General features: G+C 41.9%; 1 protein-coding gene across 1 annotated transcript in view; it reads left to right on the top strand.

Moving 5' to 3' along the window:
• Nucleotides 1-24,357: 24,357 nt before the first annotated feature.
• SLC9A2 (solute carrier family 9 member A2) overlaps nucleotides 24,358-25,030 on the top strand; it is an 85,156-nt gene continuing 84,483 nt past the window's right edge. Inside the window, exon 1 of the mRNA XM_065890776.1 lies at nucleotides 24,358-24,658. Within this exon, the coding sequence (XP_065746848.1) occupies nucleotides 24,358-24,658 (301 nt within the window). The remainder of the gene's footprint in view (nucleotides 24,659-25,030) is intronic.

Below are 25,030 nucleotides of genomic sequence, written 5' to 3'. Positions count from 1 at the left end.
CCGCGTACCGCAAAAAATAAAAAATGTTGTAATCCCCTCTTCCTGCTGGTCCTTACCCTCTGGTTGGAAATTTACTTACAAGAGTGCAATTTTAGTTTGAGTGTTGATTTCTACATTGTTACCCTTTTGCCAAACTACAGAGGCCTGACAGAATTTCCAATTCATAAGTTTATTATTGTCAGTAAATCTAATAATAACTCTTCGGAAGCATAGCCACCCAATACCAGTGTGTTGCACTTCTATTAATCTAACACTTCTTTTCTGTCTTATGCTTTGGAATATGTGCCCCCGGAATGCAGGGATGGTGTCTTCCTCACCACTATAACGTACACCAGGAAGTGTCTGGTCTAAGTAGCTTCTCAATAGACGTTGGCTGATTGAATGAATGAATGAATTACTGGGTAAGAAGGTATGAATGTTTTTCTCAACGAAATGATTTATTTTCCCTTCCCCACCATGCCTTCTGCATTCGTGTATTTCTCCCTCTGCTTGATCGGCATTCTATAGATGGGTAACCTACTTTATCCAAATATCTGCTTGCTGGTACTGTCCTTTTCAGTTTTATTTCAGATGCTCCCTTCTTCATTCTAAAGCCTTACTAAGGCTTTAGATTGTCAATGTAAATGAATGATTTAGATTGTCAATTGTAAATGATTTAGATTGACAATTTAGATTGTCAATTGTAAATGATTGATAAGGCTTTAGATTGTCAATGTAAATGATTGTCTCTCCATCTCAAGTCCTGTAATAATGATCCCTTCTGTTATAGCAAAGAGCACATGCCACTTGATTTTTCTCATCCTTATCCAGATCTTAAGCAACGCATCTTTGTACCTTGAGCTTGGAGTGGACTCATTCATGATCATATATGTGAATGGCATGACCCTTTTTTATGTTGCTTCACAGGTAATTTTTAAATTATGAAACTAATGGCTTTAACATATTCAGCATATCAATAATACCTTGCATGCAGATTTATAATTACTTACATAATGTATTGTTATATATTTATATTGATTTATTTTCCACACATTTTTATTTGTGAATGTTTAAATAAATGTATACTCTTGTTCTATTTTCTGATTTTAATTTTAAGAAAAGGTATTGTTTTTGTGGGTTTCCTCTGCATTTACATTTGGTTCTATAATTTTTAAACATTTCGTTTTCTTTCATAGTGTTTAAACATAATATTACATACATCATGTATTATATTAATATTACTTGGTTGTTATTACTTAGGATATGAATGTGTAAAGCTCTTAAAAAAGTATTTTCAAATTATTTTTCAAATGTTTTCTACCACTTTATGTGGTCTCCAGCAATGGACAGATATACCAGTTCCATTTACATCTTTACCAGTACTACACACTATAATTTTTTAAATAATTTCATACTGTAACTTCATTATTGCTTTCATTTGAGGTCTTCTACTATAAACGAAGTTGAACAATTTTCAATCGACTTACACTCTTTTCTTTACTTTCCCATACTTTGTCCATAATGTAGTGGAAAATATTTTAGCAATTTTTATGCATTAAAAATAATCTCCACGGATATCAATAAACTACATTTTCACACAACCTTTTTAACTAAAACCAATTCTCTGCGTGCACTTTGCGTTCACATAGCTTAGAGCTCACGTTAATGAAAAGAGTAGTCATTTCACTTAAGGAAGAAGTAAAAATAAAGTTGTGTACCTTTCCCTGTTGGGATGAGAACCAGTGAGTATGCTGGGTAGAAAGGTCTCTGAATCAATTACAGAGCAGGGGCAGAGGCAGGAGGCCCAGTTTCTGTTTGAGACCAAACGAAGGGAAAGGGAACCCTCTTGTCTAGTGACCCAAAGCCAGTCAAAATCGCTCCTTTCCCTCTTTTCCCTACCCCACGTTTGTTTGCTTATTTAACCAGGCGAAAGTACTTAACCACACAGAAAACACAGTTTCTACTCTACTGACATAAATCTCATTTCACGTGACCCAGAGAGCGGTTGGTCCCCTTCTAAAGGGTACTAGCTCACAACCCCACCATCTCCTCCATTTTTGTGAAGTGGGCTTTTTCTTAAATCATTTATAAAATCTCATTTTCAGTGTTGGATGACAACACAATTTGATGACCACAGCTGAAGCCATCCTTGGACAGAAGCTGTCCACCCTGGGTGAGCACTGGACTCTCCCGGGGGCTGTAAAAGATACTAATGCCCCCAACCTCACCCTCATGGTTCTGATGTAACTGGCCTGGGGATTTCTAAAAGACCCTCAACCAAGGTTGAGAACCCCTCAGCACTCTGGTGGGGGGGCGGCACGGGGCATGGATAACGGATATGGGTTGACTGTTCCCTGATGTAGGGACCTCCATTCATAAAAGACGGATAATAACATATGAGTTTATTTCTCAAAGGAAGAGATTCATGAGGATTATTTGGTCTGTTTACTTGCTTGTTTTGAAGAAATGCCTCCAAGGTATTTTGAAATATAGACAGGATTAAAATGATGCGACTTAATCAAGTCTTTTAAAAAGTAGTTCTTCCTGTTTGAGATGTTACATAAAGCTGTTAAACACAATGCCTACCAAAGGCAAAGAGGTTATTTGTGCTTTTGCCAGTGATCTCATCCAAATTCATAGGTTTAGCCTGTTTAACTGTATCCTCTTTTCCTCCTTCTCGACATACCCATGCGATCCAGACCACATCCTTTACCCACCTCTTTACCCCTACTGCCTGGTCGTAGTGCCTGATTCCATCCAATACATGGTTGTTGACTGACTGAGTGACTGCACTTTTCTATTGTTTTGGGAGCTGAAGAGACTGTTATTAGTAGTAGTGCCACAGTGACCTCTCTTGATGAAACCAGAAAGTGCAGTGAGAGAAACTCCAGAAAGGAGTCAAACTGAGGTTGAAATGTGAGCTATTTCCAATCTCAGACGGAAATGCTATCAGAGTTGAACGAGCTTAAGGCAAAAGGGGAGACTGGCACTGCGCTCTGCAGCCCAGCCCAGCATTTTTCTTAACAGCTTGTCTGATCCTGTCTCTCCGTGGCCACGTTCCAGAGGCACGAGCTTAACTTCACTCTTTTAAATGATTTTGCTAGTTTTTCATCATTTAAAGAATTAAATATTTCGTACCATGTGTTGGTTTTTTATGAGCTACCCAAGGTATTCTAGTTAAGGAAGATTAAAAACTCCATGCCACATTTTTTTTAAAGTCACAGTGCTTTAGAGTAGTTTTAAAAAACTATTCTTTTAATTTTTATCTGTTCTCATTGTTTGTGTACTGATGCGTGGAGCCATGCATCCAATTCCACATCTCCAACTCCCCCTAACTTCCCACATGTTCCTGTTACTTGAGGTCAGCCAAGAGAAAATGGAAATGGAAGAGACAGCCTCCTATGACAGGGTCAAGGTGATAGCTTTTATAAGCCATTTAAGAAATTCAATACAAACCAAGATGTGGAAACAACCTAAATGTCCGTTGACAGATGAATGGATAAAGATGATGTGGTACATATATACACTGGAAAATTACTCAGCCATAAAAAGAAATGAAATAATGCCATTTGCAGCAACATAGATGGACCTAGAGATTACCATACTAAGTGAAGTAAGTCAGAAAGAGAAGGACAAACATGATATCACTTATATGTGGAATCTGAAATACGACACAAATGAACTTATCTACGAAACAGAAACAGACGCACAGACATAGAGAACAGACTTGTGGTTGCCAAGGCGGGGAGGGGTGAGGGAGGAATGGATTGGGAGTTTGGGATTAGCAGGTACAGACTATTATATATAGAATGGATAAACCACAAGGTCCTACCGCATAGCACAGGGATCTATATTCACTATCCTGTGATAAACCATAGTGGAAAAGAATATGAAAAAGAATGTATATATATGTATAACTGAATCACTTTGCTGTACAGCAGAATTTAGCACATTATAAATCAACTATACTTCAATAAAATAAATAAATATTTATTTATTATTTATTTATTTACTTTTTTGCGGTACGCGGGCCTCTCACTGTCGTGGCCTCTCCCGTTGCGGAGCACAGGCTCCGGACGCGCAGGCTCAGCGGCCATGGCTCACGGGCCCAGCCACTCCGTGGCATGTGGGATCTTCCCGGACTGGGGCACGAACCCGTGACCCCTGAATCGGCAGGCGGACTCTCAACCACTGCGCCACCAGGGAAGCCCTATTTATTTATTTTTTAATACATTTTTATTGGAGTATATAGTTGCTTCACAATGCTGTGTTAGTTTCTGTTGTACAAACAAAGTGAATCAGCCATATGCATACATATATCCCCATATCCCCTCCCTCTTGCGTCTCCCTCCCACCCTCCCTATCCCACCCCTCTAGGTGGTCACAGAGCACCGAGCTGATCTCCCTGTTTTATGCAGCTGCTTCCCACTAGCTATTTTACATTCGGTAGTGTATATATGTTGATGCTACTCTCACTTCGCCCCAGCTTCCCCTCCCCCTGCCGCCGTGTCCTCAAGTCCATTGTCTGTGTCTATGTCTTTATTCCTGCCCCGCCACTAGGTTCATCAGCACCTTTTTTTTTTTTTACATTCCATAGATATAAATATTTTAAAAGAAATTAAATGTAAGACACTTTAAGCCAGTGAAAGAAGTAAAAATGGGAATGCAAATTATAAACACTTTGCTGTGGGAGATCAGTCAGCCAAGAGTTAACTTGGACTCTGACTCTAAACTAAGTGCTCCAATTTTAACCTTTGCACTGACTGAATCCCTTAATTTTCTGCCCAATTAACTCGACTTTCAGATGGGACTACACACAAAGCAACCCATAGGGACAGCCATCCTGTTTCCCCATCAACAAGGAGGTATAAAATGGCTTATCTGCGTACTGATAATTTAGAGGTTAAAGAAAGAAACAGGAGGTAAGGTATTTATTTGGCTGGAAACGTGATATTAATACAAATGTTATTTGAACAAAAGGATGATTTTAGAGGTGGTAATGAAGGAAAGAGTCTACAAAACACCGGGTGAAAAATTCAAACATTTTATTTCCTGAATGGAGAATGGAAACACACTGGATCTTTACTGCATGGCCAACTTTGGGGCTTCAGCTGTGAGACCACCTTCAGAATGGACCAAGGTTGTCAACCTCCTCGTAGCTATTAAGTAAATCTTTAGTCACAAAACCATTTTAGATGCAATTCAGAATGAAGAATTCCATGTCAAATTATCAAACTATTTTTGTAATAAGACTGCAGGTTTAATTTATTTTTCTTCACACACCCTATCCCCAAGACTTTTGAAGAGTGCTAAAAATGATACAAAAACTGAGAAATAACAAAGTAGAAGCAACAGAAGAAAGGAAACTCAAGATGGGACCAGAAAATGGAGCCAGAAAAGAAGCTAAAAATATGCATAAACATGGTACCCACGTGCTCTCTTACACTTGTATGGGCCACAAATGTGGCTCTAAGACTTCCAGCAGCCAGGGTGAAAACGGTAGACTGATCAAGGTCTCCGGTGCAGACCTTCTAAAATAAAAACAAATAGTTTCACAGAAGACAACCAAGGCTTCCTGGCATTAAGACCAGGAGAAAAAAAAAAAAAACACAAACAAACAAATAAACAGAAACCTTATGTTTGGTCTCTGTGAAAAAGAAGCTACACAATAGAATAAACAATGTCCTCAACAATATATTAATACAAAGTATCATAGGACTTTTCCTTAAATTACTCCTCAGGGCCCAGTTTAACTTGAATTCCAGATAAACAATCGAGACATACTCTCACAAAACAATTATTCATTGTTTAACTGTGATACAAATTTAGCTGGCACCCAGTATATTATCTGTGAAATCTGGCAACCCTGGATAAAGGCCTCATATAGAAATGCAAATCCCTAGGTCTGTGCGCGTTTACAGTATTGATCAAAATATAAAACAGCTTGCAGGAACTGGCAGCAGGAAGGTCAGGGCTATAGCTTAGTGATCTTGAGTGTCCAGGGGAACAAGATTCACACAAATTCAGAAATGAAAACACCTGATAGGAAAGCACTTTTTGGGGTAGTTGAGAATTAGAAGAGGTTTTATTTTAAAATGCACGTAAATCTACTCTATGGGCAGGTCATTACTGCTAGCCTACAGTCTGTGGAATACCAGTGTTTTCGCTTGCTTATTTTTTCTGTTTCCGGTGCCATATAAAATGATTGGACACCAATGTAGATTAATTTCTTAAAATAGAGCTTCCGATCAATCTAGTGGAGCATGGGAACTTACATAATGGAGCGCGAGAACCTAGTAAGATGTTCCAGATGTATTTTAAAGCATGAATTGCTAATAAAAAGGCATTTGACAAAAATGACGTTGCACAAGTTTTCAAAGTATTTTTAACTTTGAATGCGTTAGAACTGGCTACATGTAAAATAAAGCTCAAAAATATTTCTAAACACTATTAAACTATTTAGTACCACATTTTAAAACTACATGTAGATGCTTAGAAAGAATATGCTGTCATCAAAGCCATTTGAGTTCCTCCCCTTTTTTTTCTAGATGGATTGCCCCTATCATGGTTAGTTGTTGTTATCAAGAAGGATAATGTAGCTACTTTATTCATTCGATAACTTATTCTATTAATTTTAGTCCGAAGAAATTCAAGCATTGCTTGTCCTCAATGTAACTACTTAAACACATAATCAAGATGGGGGATTGAATTTTCTCTTTCTTCACATTCAACTCACTAAATATGCTTAAATATAGTTTTCAAAATCTGCCTTCTAAAACTTTGTATATGTAATAATAAAATGTACTCCCAGTACTTTAGAATTCAAAATTAATCACTGATTTGACAATCAAGAATTTTATTGAATTCACAAAACAAAATTTTGAGTATAAAATGTCTTGACGTTTATTAATCTGTTGACACACTGGTCCATGAAGGGGTCAATTCTTTCAGGTGGATTACTGGCAGGTTTCTTTATGAAGCTATGTGAACATCAGTTCATCAATATTGAGGGAAACAACACAATTTATCCTAGTTAAGTTTGTATTGAATCTTTGGGAGAAAATAAAGTTGCTCTCTCAGATCAGTCCTGTCTTGGGACAAAAAGGGGATTAGCAGTCTGATTAGGAATCTGCAAAGCCCATGAAAATTCTTGCCCCACTTTCGCTGGTTCTGATGTTCCAATCACTTAACTTCTCTGATTCCCAGTTTTGGGCAGGAAACTCCAACGTGGAGTTTCCTGTCAATAAACATTATACAGGTTATAAATGTTAATTTATATACGTAATATGAAGTACTTATGGTTATTATGGATTTTGCAACAATCTAGCTTTGCTTAAAGAATTTGACTATTCTTCTTTTACCAATTACTGCAGGTATTTCCTTCAGTAAAAGATAAATGTTGGGTATTCAGCTTACAAACATATGCAATGTAAAATCCCTTTTATTTTTTAAAGTTAATTGAAAAAGTATTACAATATGTGTTTTAAAAACACTAAATAGGATTTACAATGAAAGGTTTCTTTCCTACTCCAGACCTATTTATTGCTCACTATCCAGAAGCAAAAGCGACTGAGAGTTTCTCGTGGATCCTTTAAGAAAATGTCCACGTATGTATAAAAGCATAGATGTTATATATGCCTTTCTTTTATCCACTCTTTTGTCTTTAACGTATTTACTCTAACACATGTGTCCATAGTATACGTGATGTTTTACAACTTGCTTTTTTTAACACAAGAGGTTCTTCGGAGATCTTTCCATATCTACCAAGTTTTTAAAAGCTGTATATTGTTTCATTTTTGGAGGTCCCATCTTTTGCCTGACAATGTTTCTCTTGATGAACACAATTTAAATTGCTTCCTCTGTCTTCTGCTGTATCAACAATGTTGCCAAGATCACCCTTGTAAGTCCATTTTGCAGGTATGAATTAGGAGAGCTGTAGGTGAAGCCTTAGAAAGTCAACTGTGATTCAAAGAGATAACACAGTTTCAAATGTGTTAGACATTGCCAAGCATCCTCTAAATAGATTAAATCCATTTACATGCCAACTCACAGAAAAAGAGACTACTTTCCAGCGGTCTTAGTAACTCACTATGGGTGTTGTGGCCTCTCCCGTTGCGGAGCACAGGCTCCGGATGCACAGGCTCAGTGGCCATGGCTCACGGGCCCAGCCGCTCCGCGCGGCATGTGGGGTCTTACTGGACCGGGGCACGAACCCGTGTCCCCTGCATCGGCAGGCGGACTCTCAACCACTGCGCCACCAGGGAAGCCCACTATGGGTATTTTAATCTTACGTGTCTTTTAGTCTTAATAGGTAAAAGAAATGACACCTCCATATCGAATGGACTTGAAGTTCATCAGCTGTGGATGAAGTTGTAGTTGACGTTTGTCCATTTGGGGCCACTCAGCACCCCGCCCTCTTCGCCAGTCCTTTTTCACACGTCGCAGTCACTAAAGGATCACTCTCTGGAGGACTGTGACTTCCCGTGCCTTTGGCTTAGGGGGTGGAGTCCAAATCTCTGGAACGTGTGGGGTCCAAATCATCCCTTCTCCCCATTCATCAAAGCAGGGAGTCCCAGGTAGGGGACAGTCCCTTGGACAGTCGGACCTTCTGGTGGCCTCTGATGCCGGAGAGAATGACCCAAGGGCGAGGGCGCTGGGTGAAGCCACAGTCACTCTAGTGGCCGCTGCTGTCTGTGTGCGTGTCCTGTGCCTACAAGTGACTTTGGCTGTGATTCTTGCTACACAGTGCTCTGTGGCCGTTGCCTGGTTTGGAACATACACTGTTACTGCTCTGAGCCCCAGATACCTTCCCAATGCATTCACTTCCTCTGTGAGAAACTGAACATATTCCTTCTTTTGTAACCAGGGACACTGCCGCAATTATACAGAGGTTCTGTATAATATTTCTCTAAATAGCAAGTCCTTTAAATAGAGTCTTTCCAGTGCATGAAAATGATTTGACAAATGATTTATACACAATTTCCTCAGAAATTCATCTATGATATTAAGCAAAGGAAGTGTAAATAATAAAGGAAGAATGATCAGGGCGAACCCATCTGGGGGCAGTGATATCAACTCTCACTAAGGATTGGGGCATTTCAAACAAAACTATTACACCATAGTATAAACTGGGGCAGATGTACGTGCACACACACACACACACGCAAGTGTTCAGGATTTAGAACATGGAACAGAGTGACGAGAACTAAAGTTTGTGGATCTCTGAGTTCAAAGATTCGTAAAAATAAGGACTTGGCCCTAAATAGAAGTAGCTTCATTTCATTTCATTAGCTAGTGTAGAGGATCAGAAGGTGCCATCCCCAAATATGCCACTTTGGCATATGGATTATTTTGAGCTGGAGGCAAAAGAGAATCAACAGATACAGAAAGAAGCTGTCTCAGAGCTTCTGTTATCTGAATAAAAGCAGCAACTTCTGAGAATGAGGACTGCCATCAATCCCTCTCCCGGGGAAGCTTTGTGGCCGTAAAGAAGATAGCAAGCAGGCACCGGAATGGACCTTACCAGCCAACCTCGCTCAGATGCCTTATCGCCCATTAGTTTCTCCTACGTATTTACCTTCCTACAGTTTGCAGCCCTTAGAAGCCTGAAAACCATTTTCTTTTGTCTTATCCCTTCCCTACACCTTTATTTCTCTTTGTTAAGATCCCGCATGGGTCCAAGTTCTAACCACCTCTGAGTTACTCATCACTGAGTTTCTTCCACAGGTATGTGTGCTGCGTGTGTTAATAAGCTCTGTTGTTCTCTGGTTAATCTGTCTTTTGTCAGTCTAATTTTCAGGCCCCAGCTGGAGAACGTAGAAGGGCAGGGGGAAAAGTCTTCTCTCCCTTCCTTACACTAACAAGCAGAGCCAAGGTTGCACCAGATAAAAATGCCCAGTAAGAAGATGCAGCTGCTCCGGGTCTGGTGTCTGGTCAGGTGCAGAGCCCGGGAGAAGCCATTCAGTTCGAGGAAACCTGAAGTTCTGAGAGTTCTACCTGTGCTCTGCCAGGCAGAGAAGTGTCTGTCGACCTCAAGCCTCTCCCTGCCTCGTGCTACCTTGTACAGTTACGTCTTGTTGAGACAAAGTTGTGTTCTACGTGTTGCTGTTTTCCTTCTGGGGGCAATAGGTCTTTGGAAGATCACGCCGTTGCTCCCTCAGGACCATTTGAAGCATTCATTCATTTCACAAATACCACGTGTACTCTGTAAAAAGTACTATTTCTTTTCGTTATTAAATTTTGTGCAGGGAGCGCACCTTCCCTTATCTTATGGTTCAACTTATGGTAACTATCACCTTGAAGTGTAGTTTTGAATTTCGATGATTTCTTTCTTTCTCCCTGTGTGACTGTGTGCGTTTCTCTGTCTCTGTCTCTCTCTCTTTCCCATCTATCTGTATATAATGGAGAATGAGAATAAATGGAATCTATCATAAACAAGTAAAAGTTATATGTTTATAATGCACTTTAAGAATTTATGATAGAACATAGACATTAAAAATAATTCATAGACTATTTTGTCCTCATGCATCGCTTTACTGAGTGAATGATTTTCTTCCCTCAACCCAACTTATTTCCATTTAGTCTTCAGCTAGTCCTAAAACGATTTGCTTATCTATGAATTCATGAATTTATTTAAGAATTATTTGGAACATTCCCTCCATGCCGGGCGCTGTATGCCAGGTTCTAGAACCACAACAGTGAACAAGACAGGCAAGGTTTCTGAAATTCAGAAGTGGATACAGACAATGAAGTAGGAAGTTACAATTCAGTAGGATGCTACAGGAGCCCACTGGAAGGGCGGTTTACCCAGACTCATAGTGTGAAGGAATTTTTTACAAAGAAAATGACATCTTAGCTAAAGCCTAACCAATAAGCATGAGTTAAAAAGGCAAAGGTAGAGGGGAATGTGTTAGCATCTGCAAAGGTGATGGAGGACAGGATGACTTACGAGTTAAATTAGTTGGATGTAGCGTAGTCGTTGAGTGGAAAGATCTCCATGGCCACGGAAGGGAGAGTAGATCTCAGACGTGGAAAAACAGGAGGCAGGGAGGCTATTGCAATATGTAGGCTAAAGGTAATGTTGGAACAAGCAGGTGGATGCAACAGGGATGCGGGGATATGAATGGATTGCAGCGATATTTGGAGTCACAGTGAGAAGTGGTGGAGTTTGATTCTATGTAGGATTAAGGGGGAGTGAGAAATCAAGTAGAATGCCAAAAGTTCTTGAGCCATCAACACATGGTTTTGCATTTAATGAAATAAAGATTAGGGTCACATTGGACGGATGGGAAGAAAAGATAATAAATTTTATTTTAAAAATATTGTTACCTGTGTTAAAAGATAAACCGAGGCATATTAAATATTTTAAGGGTTCATTTGAGCAAAAATTGATTCGAATAAGGCAGCATCCCATCCAACAGAGAGAAAGGAGCTCTGAGGAGCTGTACAAAATGAAAGACTTGTATCGGCAGAAGGGACCGGGAACAAGGAAGCTACACTGTTGAAGGCAAAAAAAAAAACAAAAAGGGATTGGTTATGGCAAGATTACTTTCCTTTAAGGGATAGCAAGGATCTATCGGGCAGATGACCTCCCTCGTGCTGGTGAGGTGATTCCTGATTGACTGGTTTAAGATTCCATTTCTGGGAGAGCTGAAACTGTAATTAAGTCTGGTTTTGGTGACTTGGGACTTAGATAAGTGACTCCATTTGGGGCTGTTTTCTTATCTTTAACAACTGTGAGATACCCCGGAGGCATTGTTCCACAGTAAATGTGAATTTGAGTTCTGTAGAGAATTTAGGGCTGGTGGTCGATTTACATATCACAAGTACTGGCAGATTTGAACACCAGGGGAGAAGGGGAAAATGTTCGTGAAGAATACAAGAATGAGAGGACGGAAGGATGAAGGATGTTGATCAACAGCTCAATAAATAAGGGGCAGGTAGATGAGGGGGTCTTGCCAGTGGGGGGCTAGGAATGTGCCTCCAAAGCCACAGAAGGAAAGCTGTGGAGGAAGAGGGGACCCCTGCTTGTACAGAGGGAGAGACTAACTAGCCAAGTGTCAGGGAAACACCAGGATAATAACTTCTTGACAAGACCCAAGAGAATGAGATTTGAAGAACAAAATTTAGGTAGGCATTGAGGCCCCCATCAGTAGGGAAAGAGAAGAATACGGGTATGAAAGCAAATAGATGGTTAATCTGGTGTAGGTGAGAGAGTTCTTGCTGATGCTTTCTCTTTCTTTTTTTTTAAAGGAGGGCAGAGTGGTGAGGGGAGGAGGTGAATTACTATTCTTGAGAAAAGTAGAGAAGGTTTGAAAAGAATAAACACTACAAGTTGGGTAAGAAAACCTAGCTGTTGTCCTGGCAGCATGAAGGGTCCAGGAGTGGTGGGAGATTGTGAATTGATCATGTCCCAGACCTTAATACCTGTGACGTTTTCCACCGGTGTTTGCGTGTACGTACAGAGAAGCCCGACGTTTGGCTTAATCCAGGTAGGAGTTTGCCAAGTGCAGTGCCTGCCAGTGGGGCAGTACAGCACAGTATTTGAGGATGTTGGATTTGCTCAAAACGAACTTCTTATTTTTGTAGAATTGATTGAAAATTTCAGAAGTTTAGTTACTTTTGATGCTTCTCAAAAATAATCGACTGTTTAGTCAATGGTAAAGAAATAAAAATGGGTTTTCCCACAATAATGCATGCTTACTTGTTCAATCTCTTGTTGACATTCTTATATTTCTTTTCAGGTGACTTCAGTGGACACGATGAATTTGTTAGTTTTTCTTATTCTCTATGTCCAAATACCTCAGGATGAAGCCTTTATAGTAATATGCTAATTTACCACGATACTTTCAAAATTTTTGAAAAACTTTACATGGATCAACATTTTACATGTTAATACATCTAACTAGGAAATATACCTTTAAATAGGCATCATTTCAACCACAGGCTTTCAGACCAAAGTACAACCATGCCTGATGAAGTATTTTCCCATTTCCAGGAGTGTAAACACATCTCAGGATAGAAACACACTGAGATGTTGGTGGAAAACGTGAGGATGCCATTACATTCAGAAATTGTGGTGAAGCGTCTTGTGATTAAGTGATGGGTTGCTTAAATGGGAACAATATATACAACAATTACAAAAGGTGGACTGCAGGTACTAGTAGGAGAATATAGGTCTATTTACAGAGACAAATACGTAATCTAATAAAAAGATTGATAGAAATAGGTTGTTGTCTTCTTGTTACAGCCTAATAGAGGAACCGGTTTTACAGCTTTGTTTGATGTCTGTGAATTAAACAACTGGTCTTAAGAACAGGTTTTTAACTGGTTCTTAAATACTAAGAACTGGATTGCACTGTGGGCATATTTTTCAAAAGTAAACTAACTCTTACCTTGAGTTGACTATACACAAGGTGGGTGAGCCAAATATCCCATATATTTTGGTTGTGTTCATAATCTATGCCTCAGGCCGAAAGCCACACCATTTGTTAAAAATGACTCAAACGTAAGCCAAATAATTTGTTCTTGTGAATACTGCCTAACCACTATTTTTAGGTTAATGGACATATTCTTTTCTTTTTTTTCTTGAAGTTTAATTTCCAGGTTTTCCTGGTCATTTTACAAGCCTGAATTCTAGAGACCTCCTCTCTGAGACCATGGCAAACGATATTAATGAAATGAAGAAGCTGAGAGTAATCATAGATCACTCTCTGACCAGCTGAAATATAGTAAAACCCTGGAAAAGGTTAGATTTAGACTGGATTATGAAGAAAAGGAAGCATGCTTCCTTGTTTAGATGTGGAAAAGTTATGGGGGTGGAGATAGATAGATACATAGATACATAGATGGATACATAGATAGATAGATGGATAGGTAGGTAGATGATAGATAGATGGATGGATACATAGGTAGATAGATAGATAAATAGATAGGGCAAGCTGGATATTAACATATTATCATCAGAGGAAATCATTTAATTCTCTATGCATGGCTTCAAACTGAAGTATGTAAGTATGTATATATAGCACAGGTGTATGTGTGAAAGGAAAGAGGTAGAAGGAAGAGGAAAAGGAGGAGAAGGGGGAGGATGGGGGAGCAATGTACAGACGTACCATGAGAAAAACGTGTGAAAAGGGCTTCCCTGGTGGCGCGGTGGTTGAGAGTCTCACTGCTGACGTAGGGGACGCGGGTTCGTGTCCCGGTCTGGGAAGATCCCACATGCCGCGGAAAGGCTGGGCCCGTGAGCCATGGCCACTGAGCCTGCGCGTCCGGAGCCTGTGCTCTGCAACGGGAGAGGCCACAGCAGTGAGAGGCCCGCGTACCGCAAAAAAAAAAAAAAAAAGTGTGAAAAGCACAGGGCACAGTCCCTGCCCACCCTAAGGGATAATTTTAGTTTCCCTACCCTATTTTGTGAAAATACAAAGGGAAAGACAAAACACATAAACAGAAGTGATTTAAAAAATAAATTTAAGAGTGTGTGATATGCATTCAAATGCAATTCATAATATGGACCATACACAGAATGAGAGAGTCATATAGGAATGGGGAGTGACTGCCTTTGTCGGGGTTATACTGGAGATAAGTTCTTCATCAGAAAAACTGCATGGAAAAGAGAACTAATTATACAGGTAATTTTTTTGGGGGGGGGGAAGTGTGTTAATTGACATAACCATTTCTTTTCTTTTACTTCATTCATCCAGATAATTAAAATTTTTTCCACTTGTCAATAGACTGGAAGTTTGAAAAACAGTAAGGACATCATTAAGTGGGTAAGTACAGAGCGCGGGGAAAACTGGGTTGAGATTTCTGTTCTAATTTTGTTTCTTCCTCATCCACAGCTATGGAGATTCTTATCGCAGCTGACCTTTGTCCCAAGCTTTACCACATGGGAACTGTCCTGCTCAGTCACCAAAGGCTCCTCTCTGCAGCTGTTTCCCTAAGAGGGGCAGGCAAAGTTGTGGGCGTCTAGATAATAGGGCACGAAAGGCCGCAGGTGCTGGTGTCAGTAAAGGCCCTGCTTGACTTTCCTGCTGAGAATCCAGGCCACCACCGAGCTAGGGGTGTGTGTGTGTGTGTGTGTGTGTGTGTGTGCATGTGATGTGTTGCAGTATAAAGTTTCTTGAGTTTAGCTTGATTTGGTTTCAACTCCTGAGTGAGCTGTATTTTCATGGAAAATTAACAAGAACTTTCTACAATTCTTTCTTTTCTATAGGTCAGGAGGATGGACTAGGCCATTCTGCATACTTGGGGATCAGAAAATCATTTGCGTTTCTCTTCTCCTAAATCTGATTTACTTTGATAAACTCTTAGCTAATTCTTTCTTCCTAAATCTCATTTTCCTTGATAAACATATAATATTTCAAAATGATAATCTAGTAGTGTGGAATCTCATTGTTTGTACAACTTCCGTGATTATGCTTTATTCATATTCAAGTGGAAAATTTTCCAGCCAATTCCAGATAGATTCCTGGAAATGTTTAAGGTTCATTAACCTTTTTGGACCATCAACTACAAGGATTATTAAACTGAATGGCAAGAGACCAAGCTACGGAGTCAGGAGGTCAGAATTTCCTACTGGGATGTGGCGCTGATCTTGGATTAAGTCAGTGCATCTTTTAGGACCTTATTCATTCTCTTTGCCTGTAAATGCAAGTGTTGGAATGGAAAAGATTGTTCGTTTGTGTGTGTGCACGTGTGTAAGTGCTCCACCGTAAGAGGAAGACCCAGCTCTTTTTTTTTCAGCTTCTTCCTTTTCAGTTGCTTGGAGATTAATTTATGAGAGGAGAGGCGTTGAACACGCTATTCCTTAGAACTGGTTTATGGACATTTTACTTCCTTGTTTCTTCTACTGTTTCGTATTGTGGAGACTGCCACACCCCTCTGTAAGTGCTGATGAAAAGGATTCTCAGCCCTTTCGGCTTCAGTGATTCATTTGGTGCTAGTTTATAAGCCTGGATTATCTGGTCCCTGCCTGTGATGTAATCACAAAGCATGAACATCTGGGAAAACAGGGTTCCAGGCCCAGTGTAACTCTTCACTGGCGGCCCCCCCTGATGGCTATAGTTCATATATTCTTAACAAATAGTTGTTGGAAGTCCTTTCTGATAGCGTTTAACGTCAGGGACTACACAGGGTTCCCGGATAATTGAACCATTAACTCCTTAGATTAGTAACTAGGTCAGAGTTTTCAAGTAGTTGGACATGAATCCAAATAAGCCTGAATTTAAACCTAAATAGACCTGAAATTAAGTCTAGTAGAACTAAAGTTAATTTTTTATTTGTATAGCCAGTAGGGTTTAGCCATTCTTGATGTACAGTGTACCTACAGATTCAAAGGCAAATGGTGGATTGAGTACAGGATAAAGACTGGTGCTCTGGCCAATTATACCCTCCACCTTCATTATTTTTATTTCCATCTGATTGTTTCCATAGTGCCTACGTAATTTAAAAAAATAGAAATAAATTACAAGTTAATTTTGAACCATTGACGATCTAAGTCCCTTGGATCCATAAAGGCAAAGAATTGCATTTCCTATTCACACTTGTGAAGGAGGTATATCTCTACCAGGGCAGACTGGCATCCCCTGAGTAAGTGGAATGAGACCTAGTCTGAAAATATATTCTTATGATTTTCTGGGATTCATAGAGGACCCAAGTGTTATTGATCGGTATGAATGGTCACTAGGCATTGCGTCATGTGACACAGAGAATCTTGGGGCTGGCAGGGACCTCCAGGGGCCATGTAGGAAAGACAGCCATATTCATTTAGTGTGTACTCTTTGCAGATCTGGGCCAGGTGCTTGTACATACATTTTCACAGTCAATCCTGACAGCAGCTCTCTACAGTAGACATTATTACTTCAATTTCATAAATGAAGAAATACAGAAATTGAGACCTGGGAAGCTGCAGGAATGTGCCCACCTAAGGATGCACGTAAGTATCATGCACCTTCATGATAACTACCATGTCTTCCTTACCATTCATTCATTTGTACCTGTGTATCGTTTTTTTCTCAACTAATTCTAGGATAATAAAGATATTCACACTTATAAAGAACAATTCAAGACAAAAATATAATAAGTATAAAATTTGAGTTGAATCATCAAAGGGATGATAACAATAGTATGCACTAATAAGTCTAATATTTGCTCAATTATTCCAGAAAAGGGAATATTTACAGAAGGGTCACTTTACTTCCTCAGTAGAATTCTCAGAGAGCCTCACTGTATAATGTGACATTTCATTCCTAGGGCCAGTGGTTGGGCATATTTGAGTTATTTACATTGAAGATGCCATATTGCCTCTTATAAAAGAATCCTCTTTGGATGTTTATAGCCTGTTTATTTTATTGGACATATAATTTTAAAATACAATAAGAGGGTAATATTATCATTTATATCATCATATTATCATCATTATTTCTAATACAGCAAACTAAATTATACTTATCAAAGCTACTGTAGTATTTTTCATGAAATTAAATCTGTATTCTAACCTAGAAGAACTTGAATATATTAAATGCATATCATAAAACATGCATTTATAAGTAGTTTTCGGGAGTAAAACTTACTTGATATTTGAAACACAATTTGTGTAGAAGCTGTATCGGGTACCTTGGCAAACAACGTATCTGAATAATCTCAGTTCTCTAAACCCAGAATGAGTAAATGGTTCTCTCCCTGAGATTGGGGCATAAGCAGGAAATTCACACTGTTTTCTAAAAATGTAAAAAATTAAACATGTAAATAGCATATTAATCAAATTAGACGCCATGGATAGTGTGGTTCTGCATTAATTTCCAATTTTCTTTCCAAAAGGGAACATGTGGAACCCTCATGTGAGGTAGGAGGAACCTATGGCCCTGATTTTGTATTTATCAGGTTCATCCATTTTGTATCTCCCATTGTCATAATAAATTGGAGATCTAATTTTTATACTGTTAAGATTTAAAATACAAGGATTTGACTCACCTGGTCCATTTGTGAGGATCTACCACACCGCAGGAACAGTCTGACCTGGGAGACCAAGAATGCATTCATGGGACTCAGGCACACGTAGAGAGGTGACTGCAGTAATGCTTTCATTTTAGCAGGATTGGAGAGGTTACATTTTTGAAAGTGTTTTATTATTTTCTGAAGGAAGCTCTGCAACAACTCGGCTGGGAAGGGTAATGTGTACAGCACAGCAACGCCATTGGTACTCACCTGAATGACAGTGTGTAATTGCTTCTATATTATACTTTCCATTGAGGTTTTCTTGTACATCGACCCTTTCATTTCCTCTCAGTTTAATCAATTGGCACCTTAAATCGGAGTTTTAATGTCACCCCTCTTGGGACAAGAAGAGAGAAGAGGGACTGTCCCCCATGGGGTATAAGTGGGGAATGCTCTGCTGTGTCCAAAAATCAGGACTAAGGTGACTCTGCCCCAAACTGTGCTCACCCTCAGCCTTTCTTGAGATGATCTTTTTGCTTTGCCCAACAACAGACTTGGACCGTGGGCAAACCTAGAGACACACCAAGCAGTGCTGCTTTGAAAAACCCACTCTACATGATGTTGTAAGCTATTATTTTGCTCATCACATGAAAAAAAAAAGGATATTCCGGAGAAGCCATCAATTGCTTGAAGAAGACTGGTTCCACAACTCCAGAAGTAGCCCCGGATGAACTGTCTTTGGTGTTCCACAGTCATTTTCACCTCAGGAGGGAAGCCATGCATGGGACAGTTATGACTTGTGAAGATGTTCCCAGGACTCCAGAGCAGAAAAGGCCAGTTCCAAGCTAGGACTTGTGTATTACAGGGCTCAAGTTCCTTTTCTTTATCTGTATACTTTCCAAGAATGAGAAAAGCATGCGAGAAAGACCGATGCAGAGAGTTTAGACAAAGCTGCAAGGGGCAAGCAAACCTTGGACAGGGAAGAGAGTCATCGCTTACCTTGTAAGCAACTAATAAGTGCTGTGTAAAGTCATCTGCACAGATTTTCTTCCTTATCGCATTCCTCAGAATTCCAGAATTGACAAAACTACCTCTAAGCAATGTCTAGACCCAGAAGGAAGTAGGGTCCTAGAGGTCAGGGTGATTTTTTTTTAAACAAGAAATTTTAAATTTAAATCTAATTTTTCCAAACTAGAACTTATTTGGAAATATTTTATCGATGCAGCACTACAGGGTATTTAAGTCTTGCTCTAAATCTGTATAATTTTTGAAATGTATATGCTCATGTTAGGGATGAATTACTATTTAATACAATTTATTTAGCACATTTGCTCAAGCACAGAATTCTGAAGAAATCCCAGGCTCTGTGCCATGCAAAAACCTCTTGCGATCCACATTTTTGGTTTATAAATTTGAGCTTACAAGGCCAGTATCTTATAGGCAGTTCATTTGCTTCTACAGCCAGAAGTTTCTTTGAGCTTGAGTTACCATGTAAGATTTATACCAACCCATGAGAAAATGAGTTCCATTAATGAAAACACTTTCTGCTGTGCAATTATAAGCAGCTATTACAAAGTCTTAAAAAATTCAGTTGAATAATCATGTGTTGAATGAATATGAAATGAACACATTTCAAAAATTATTTACATTAACCTTTTGTAGCCCTTCTCTCATAAACCAAAGTATATATCAAAATAAACTAATTCAGAAATAAATTCAAACTGTAAACATTCCACTCTCTACTCCTCCTCTTTTTTTTTTTTTTTTTTGTGGTACGCGAGCCTCTCACTGTTGCCGCCTCTCCTGCCTCAGAGCACAGGCTCCGGACACGCAGCCTCAGCGGCCATGGCTCACGGGCCCAGCCGCTCCGCGGCATGGGGGATCTTCCCAGACCGTGGCACGAACCCATGTTCCCTGCATCGGCAGGCGGACTCTCAACCACTGTGCCACCAGGGAAGCCCTCACATGAATGCTTTCTAACAGTGACTTTTGGACAGATAAATGGAAACTCAGAAAGCTTTAAGGAATTACTATGATTCAAGGGAGTGGGAAGTGGACGGAGATGCTTAGATGAAGATCAGTGTTTTAAACTCTGCTCCTTTTCTTCCAGGTTTGGGTTTGGTCATATCTCTGTCTGTTTCCACTACGGTAGACATTGATTCAATTCTAGAACACTAAACAAAATATACATTTGCAAAGATATTCCTCAACTCCTGTTTCTAGAAACATCTTTGCCATGATCCTGAAGGGTAGCAGAATATGTCGCCCCCAAATCTGCCACCTTGGTATATTGATTATTTTGAGCTGTAGTCACTTGAAAAACAGCCAGTGCAGGGAGAGGCTTTCTCTGAACTTCCCTTCCCTGCCCAAGGACAGGTCCTCTAAAAGGAACTCAACTGTCATAAATCTTCTCCCTGGACATTTCCTCAACCAGGAAAGACTGGTCACAGGAGAGGAGACTAGAAGTTGACATCAGACATCAGACAAACTGTGTCACCAACTGTCATATCTCCCATCTCTTCTTCTAAGGGCCCATTCATTTTTCCTAAAAATAATTTATTATCCTCTAAAAGGCTGCATCCCCACTTCCCTTTCCCTACTAAGATGGTGTTTCATCCTGAATCTCACCCTGGAGAGAGATCATTTCTCCCTGGATATCTCTCATGTATACGTGAGATACACATGTTAATAAACTTCTGTTTGTTTTTCCCTTGTTAACCTTTAGGGGTCTCAGCTAAACACTCAGAAGGGTAGAGGGAAAATTACGTTTCCTTCCCCGTAATCCCCTGAAGGGCTCTTACTTACTGGGCTTCCAAAGGTACCAAGAGACTTTTAGTTGCAGGTGCCCAGCAACTGCAGGGACTCTACAAATATATGTTGAATTGATGAATGAGTGTGCCTTAGGTGGAATAGTGGGATACTACTCAGACGGTCCTATGGGTTGTCTTTTTGCTTTCTGACGGCACTGCACATCAGAGTTCAGACACAACGTGGCAAAGCTTGAAGGATAGGGCATCTCTCCTCCCACAGGTGACATCAAGGTGTTTGAGGAGGGTGAGGAAGGATTTAGGTGTGTGTCTTCTTCACACAGATGTGTTGGATTCAAATTTTAGATCTGTAAAGTCTTTTATAAGGAAAGAAAGTTTCCTATTCCAAGTCTCTCATTTTGTGGAGGAAAACTGAGCCTCTGAAAAACTTCCTGGTTGAATATCTGAAAACAGAATCTCATCTTAAATAGACTAGGAGATTTTGATGTCAAAAGTACCACTCATTTATAACCCTGAATTTGCAGAAAGTAGCTTTTCAGATAGTAAAACATTTCTCTGCTGAAATGAAACAAATACCTCTGGCTAAAACGAAAGAGAGAAAAGCATTTAATTCCACGAACAGCAATAAAAACCACCAATAAAAACCAATAAAATACCACTGCATGCTCCTTGATAGGGCTGCTCTCTAAGAAGAGGGCTCCAGCTTTTTGCTATGGACTGTTAAAAAAAAAAAAGGAAGCTAGTTCAGACTTTAAGGCCTCAAATATAACCCCAAAAAATCAACAGTACTACAAGCGTCAACTTTTTACAGGCAAAGATTTTTGAATTGAAATATTATTATGAAACCAAGGGTTCGTGGTTGTACAATGCAGATTTCAAAGAAGGGGGAGTTAAGGTATGAATATTATAAAAATCTGTAAAGAATAAATAGTGTGAGATATCAGTTCTAACTATCGCTAGGTACTCTCCTGACTATTATACTTGTACCCGGCAATGGAGACTTTCCCTGTCTCCTGGTCTCCTGATCAAGCTCACACACAGGGCTGGACGCTCTGGGAGCCGCTGACCCGCGGAGAGGGTGCTGGCGCCACGCAGTGGTGCAGGGGGGCCACTGCCACTTAGGAAGCCACTAACGATTTTAACTTAGTAGAGACAGGATCGATTTCAGTCGTGGGGCCCTTTGGAGAAATGGCTCAGCCAAGTCCTTGTCAGCAAGTGGCTGCAATTTAACTCTTTCTTATTTGCTTCAGGGGAGAAATGAAAACAGTGTTCTTTAAACCAAGTTGTTCCTCTTCCATGGATAAGAATAAATCAAAGAGCGTTTTTCCAAGTGTAAGAGAACGTTGATAACCTTTAACTACACTAGCCTAGGTTCATAAAGTTAAAGTGATACTGGAGTCTGTAGTCACTACAGCTACCACGGGCAGGAAGGTCCCAGAAACGTAGATCTGTCATTCATCTTCCTGGTTCTGAGGCACAATTATTCTAAAAAGTATTATGTGACCCAAACTTCTAGAAATTCTTGTCTGAATGTGCCCTTGTCCTACCATTATTTCACTCGATGTGTAGAACTGGCCTGAGTCACTTACTGGAAATAAGACTTTATTCTGCTATGGCTTTTGTGGATAATTCCTAAAATTTTCTCCACTATTCTATTTGAAAGCACCTGAGAAACTGACCTGCTGTTTTGGGGTAAATAGTCACAGGGTGGAGGGTGGGATGGAAGGAGTGTTACAGGGACAGGCCTGGGCTTGAATTCCTTTTGGACCATTATTTGATCTGTAAACTTGGGTAAGTCTGTTTGCTTTTTTGATGGTTTTCAAACCTTTCTGCCTCTATAATTCTTCACTTATAAAATGGGTACAAGAATGTCTATCTCTTTGGCTTTTATGATTAAAAACAATAACAAGAAAAATACAAGCAAAACACCTTGCATAGAGCTTCCCATGTAGAGATGCACATTTTTTAAAAAGCAGTTGTCATTTGCTGCTCCTTCCTTATGAGGAATGTGACTCTCACCTTTAATATAAATTTCCAGCAGAAATTTTCCAATAGAGAAGAGGAGGCAGATTTTTGCATGGCTCCATGATTTTTTTTTTTTTAAGAGGATAGAACATCCTTACATTCTGTTCTGTTGCACTTTTGAAACAGTTATGCTTTATAAAGTATTACGTGAAGTGTTCTGTGCCAGCTCCTAGAATCCTCCCATTTTTATTCTGGACTTGTCTCTGCATTACTTTCAAGGTCCGAAGATGGCTGTTCCTTATATGGTTCTGTTTAGGTGGAGGATTATTAATTATTATTACTATTTTTTCTTGTACCTTCTGCTGACATTTCACGGATTCCCTGTGTCAGAACTTTGAAAAAAATCTGCTTTGAATGTTGAATTGCAGGGTGTGTAATAGCAGGACCCATGTTTGGACACATTTTAAAAAATGAGAAAAGAGAAGGATTTTATTTCCTAAATATCGAAGGGAAAATGGTTTCAGTTAATTGAGTGACAACTGGTCAGCTTTTAGGGTCCCTTCTGTTCCTGGTGATAAAGATGCTGGGACAGCAGATTGCAGGCAGGTCTAAGACGCCTTGTGTGAACCAGGAGGACGGGCTGCGCTGGCGGATGAGGCTCTTTCGGGTGCAGAAGAAGAACCACGTTTCCTCCCCTCCCCTGCCCTGACCACAGACCGTCCTGTAATTAGCGGAGCCGGTCAATCTGAGCTCGGCAAATCACGGGCTTTCCACGAAATAATGGTGGTTCTGCTGCTCGCGGACATGGACACCTCGAAGCCTGAAAACAGAGAGGATGTTTTGCTTTTCCGTCACGGGGGCGGGGAGGAGAAAAGTGGAAGCGACAGGGGCCCGATGAGTGACACCCGTACACGGTGGAAAAGAAAGGGCTTCGATGGGAGCGTGGGAACCGGAGTTCTGCACGGGGAGCTTCAGCGACTCGAGAGCGTGCCCTGTGCGCGACCTGATTAGGCCCAGGAAGGGGAACGACAGGAGGCTTTTCTGAACCTTCCCTACGGGGCACGGAGCTCTGCGGGGCGCGGGCTGGGCCGGCGTCTCTTCCCGGCCCCGCGCCCCGGGTCCCCTGCGCGCGCCGACTGGGTCGCGATGGCCCCTTCCCTGGATGGACTCCCGCCGCGGCCTCCGGGGCGGGGACAGCTCCGGCCACCGCGCGGCCCCTCCGCCCAGAGCTCGCAGGCTCCGAGGCTGGCGGGTTTCGGCGCGCGTCGTGGGGCCCCTGCGAGCGCGGCCGGCGCCCCCGCGGCTCCGGGCCCCGCGTCGCCCAAGGGCTCGGCCGGTGCGTCGCGCGCCCGCCCCGGGCCCGTCCTCCCGCCCCGCGGCCCCGGCGCCGCGCCCGCCCCGCCCCGCCCCCGCCCGCGGGCCGCGGCGGGCGGCGGACGGGACATGGGCCGGCGGCTGGCGGCGGAGGGCGGCTGAGGGCGCCGAGGCTCCGCGCCGTGGCCTCGCGTCCCGTGCGCGCCCACCAGGCGCCGCGCCCGCTCGCGGCGGGGACCCGGCCGGTGCGCTGCAGACCTCCGGCCCCGCGGCGGCGGCTCTCGCTGCCCGCTCCGTGCCGGGCCCGGAGGGCGGCCCTGCCCGCTCCGGGGCGATGCACTGAGCGCGCCGAGGGCCGAGCTCGGGGACGACGGCGGCGGGGGGAGCCGAGCCCATGGGGCCGGCGGGTACCCGGCGGAGCCGGCGGACGCCGCCTCAGCCGCTACTGCTGCTGCTGCTGCTGCCGTTGCTCCTGCAGGTGGCGGGGCCGGCGGGCGCCCTGGCCGAGACCCTGCTGGACGCGCCGCGGGTCATGGGCACCAGCTCCAGCCCGCCCAGCCCCGCGAGCGTGGTGGCTCCGGGCACGACGCCGTTCGAGGAGAGCCGACTGCCCGTGTTCACCCTGGATTACCCCCACGTGCAGATCCCCTTCGAGATCACCCTGTGGATCCTGCTGGCCTCCCTGGCCAAGATCGGTGAGCGAGCTGGACCCGCGGGGTGCGGCGGGGACCAAGGCCGGGAGGGTGCCCAGATCGGCGAGTTGACCTCTGGGTCGTGGCCGCCTCCCCGTGGACCAGGGCAGGGACGACAGAGCAGCTTCAATGAAAGGGACCCTGGGAGGGGCAGTTTCATGCTTTGGCTCTTGAGTGGACCTTGGCCTGGAAATAGCCCCGGGGTTTTAACCCGTACAAATTTAGTTATTTGCGGCTTGCTCTGCCTGGAACGCCGAGTGTGAGAGCCCTCTGCTAAAGCTGAGACCTCTTTACTGAGGAAGGAGGGCAGTGGGCTGAAGTTCATGGGTCTCACCTACTGGGAGAGGGGCGCCAGCAGCACCCAGGCTAGAACGG

This window comes from Phocoena phocoena, chromosome 14, assembly GCF_963924675.1.
Source record: "Phocoena phocoena chromosome 14, mPhoPho1.1, whole genome shotgun sequence".
Lineage (NCBI taxonomy): Eukaryota > Metazoa > Chordata > Mammalia > Artiodactyla > Phocoenidae > Phocoena > Phocoena phocoena.
The sequence above is the reverse complement of the archived record's forward strand: the minus strand, read 5'-3'. Positions and strand labels throughout refer to the sequence as shown.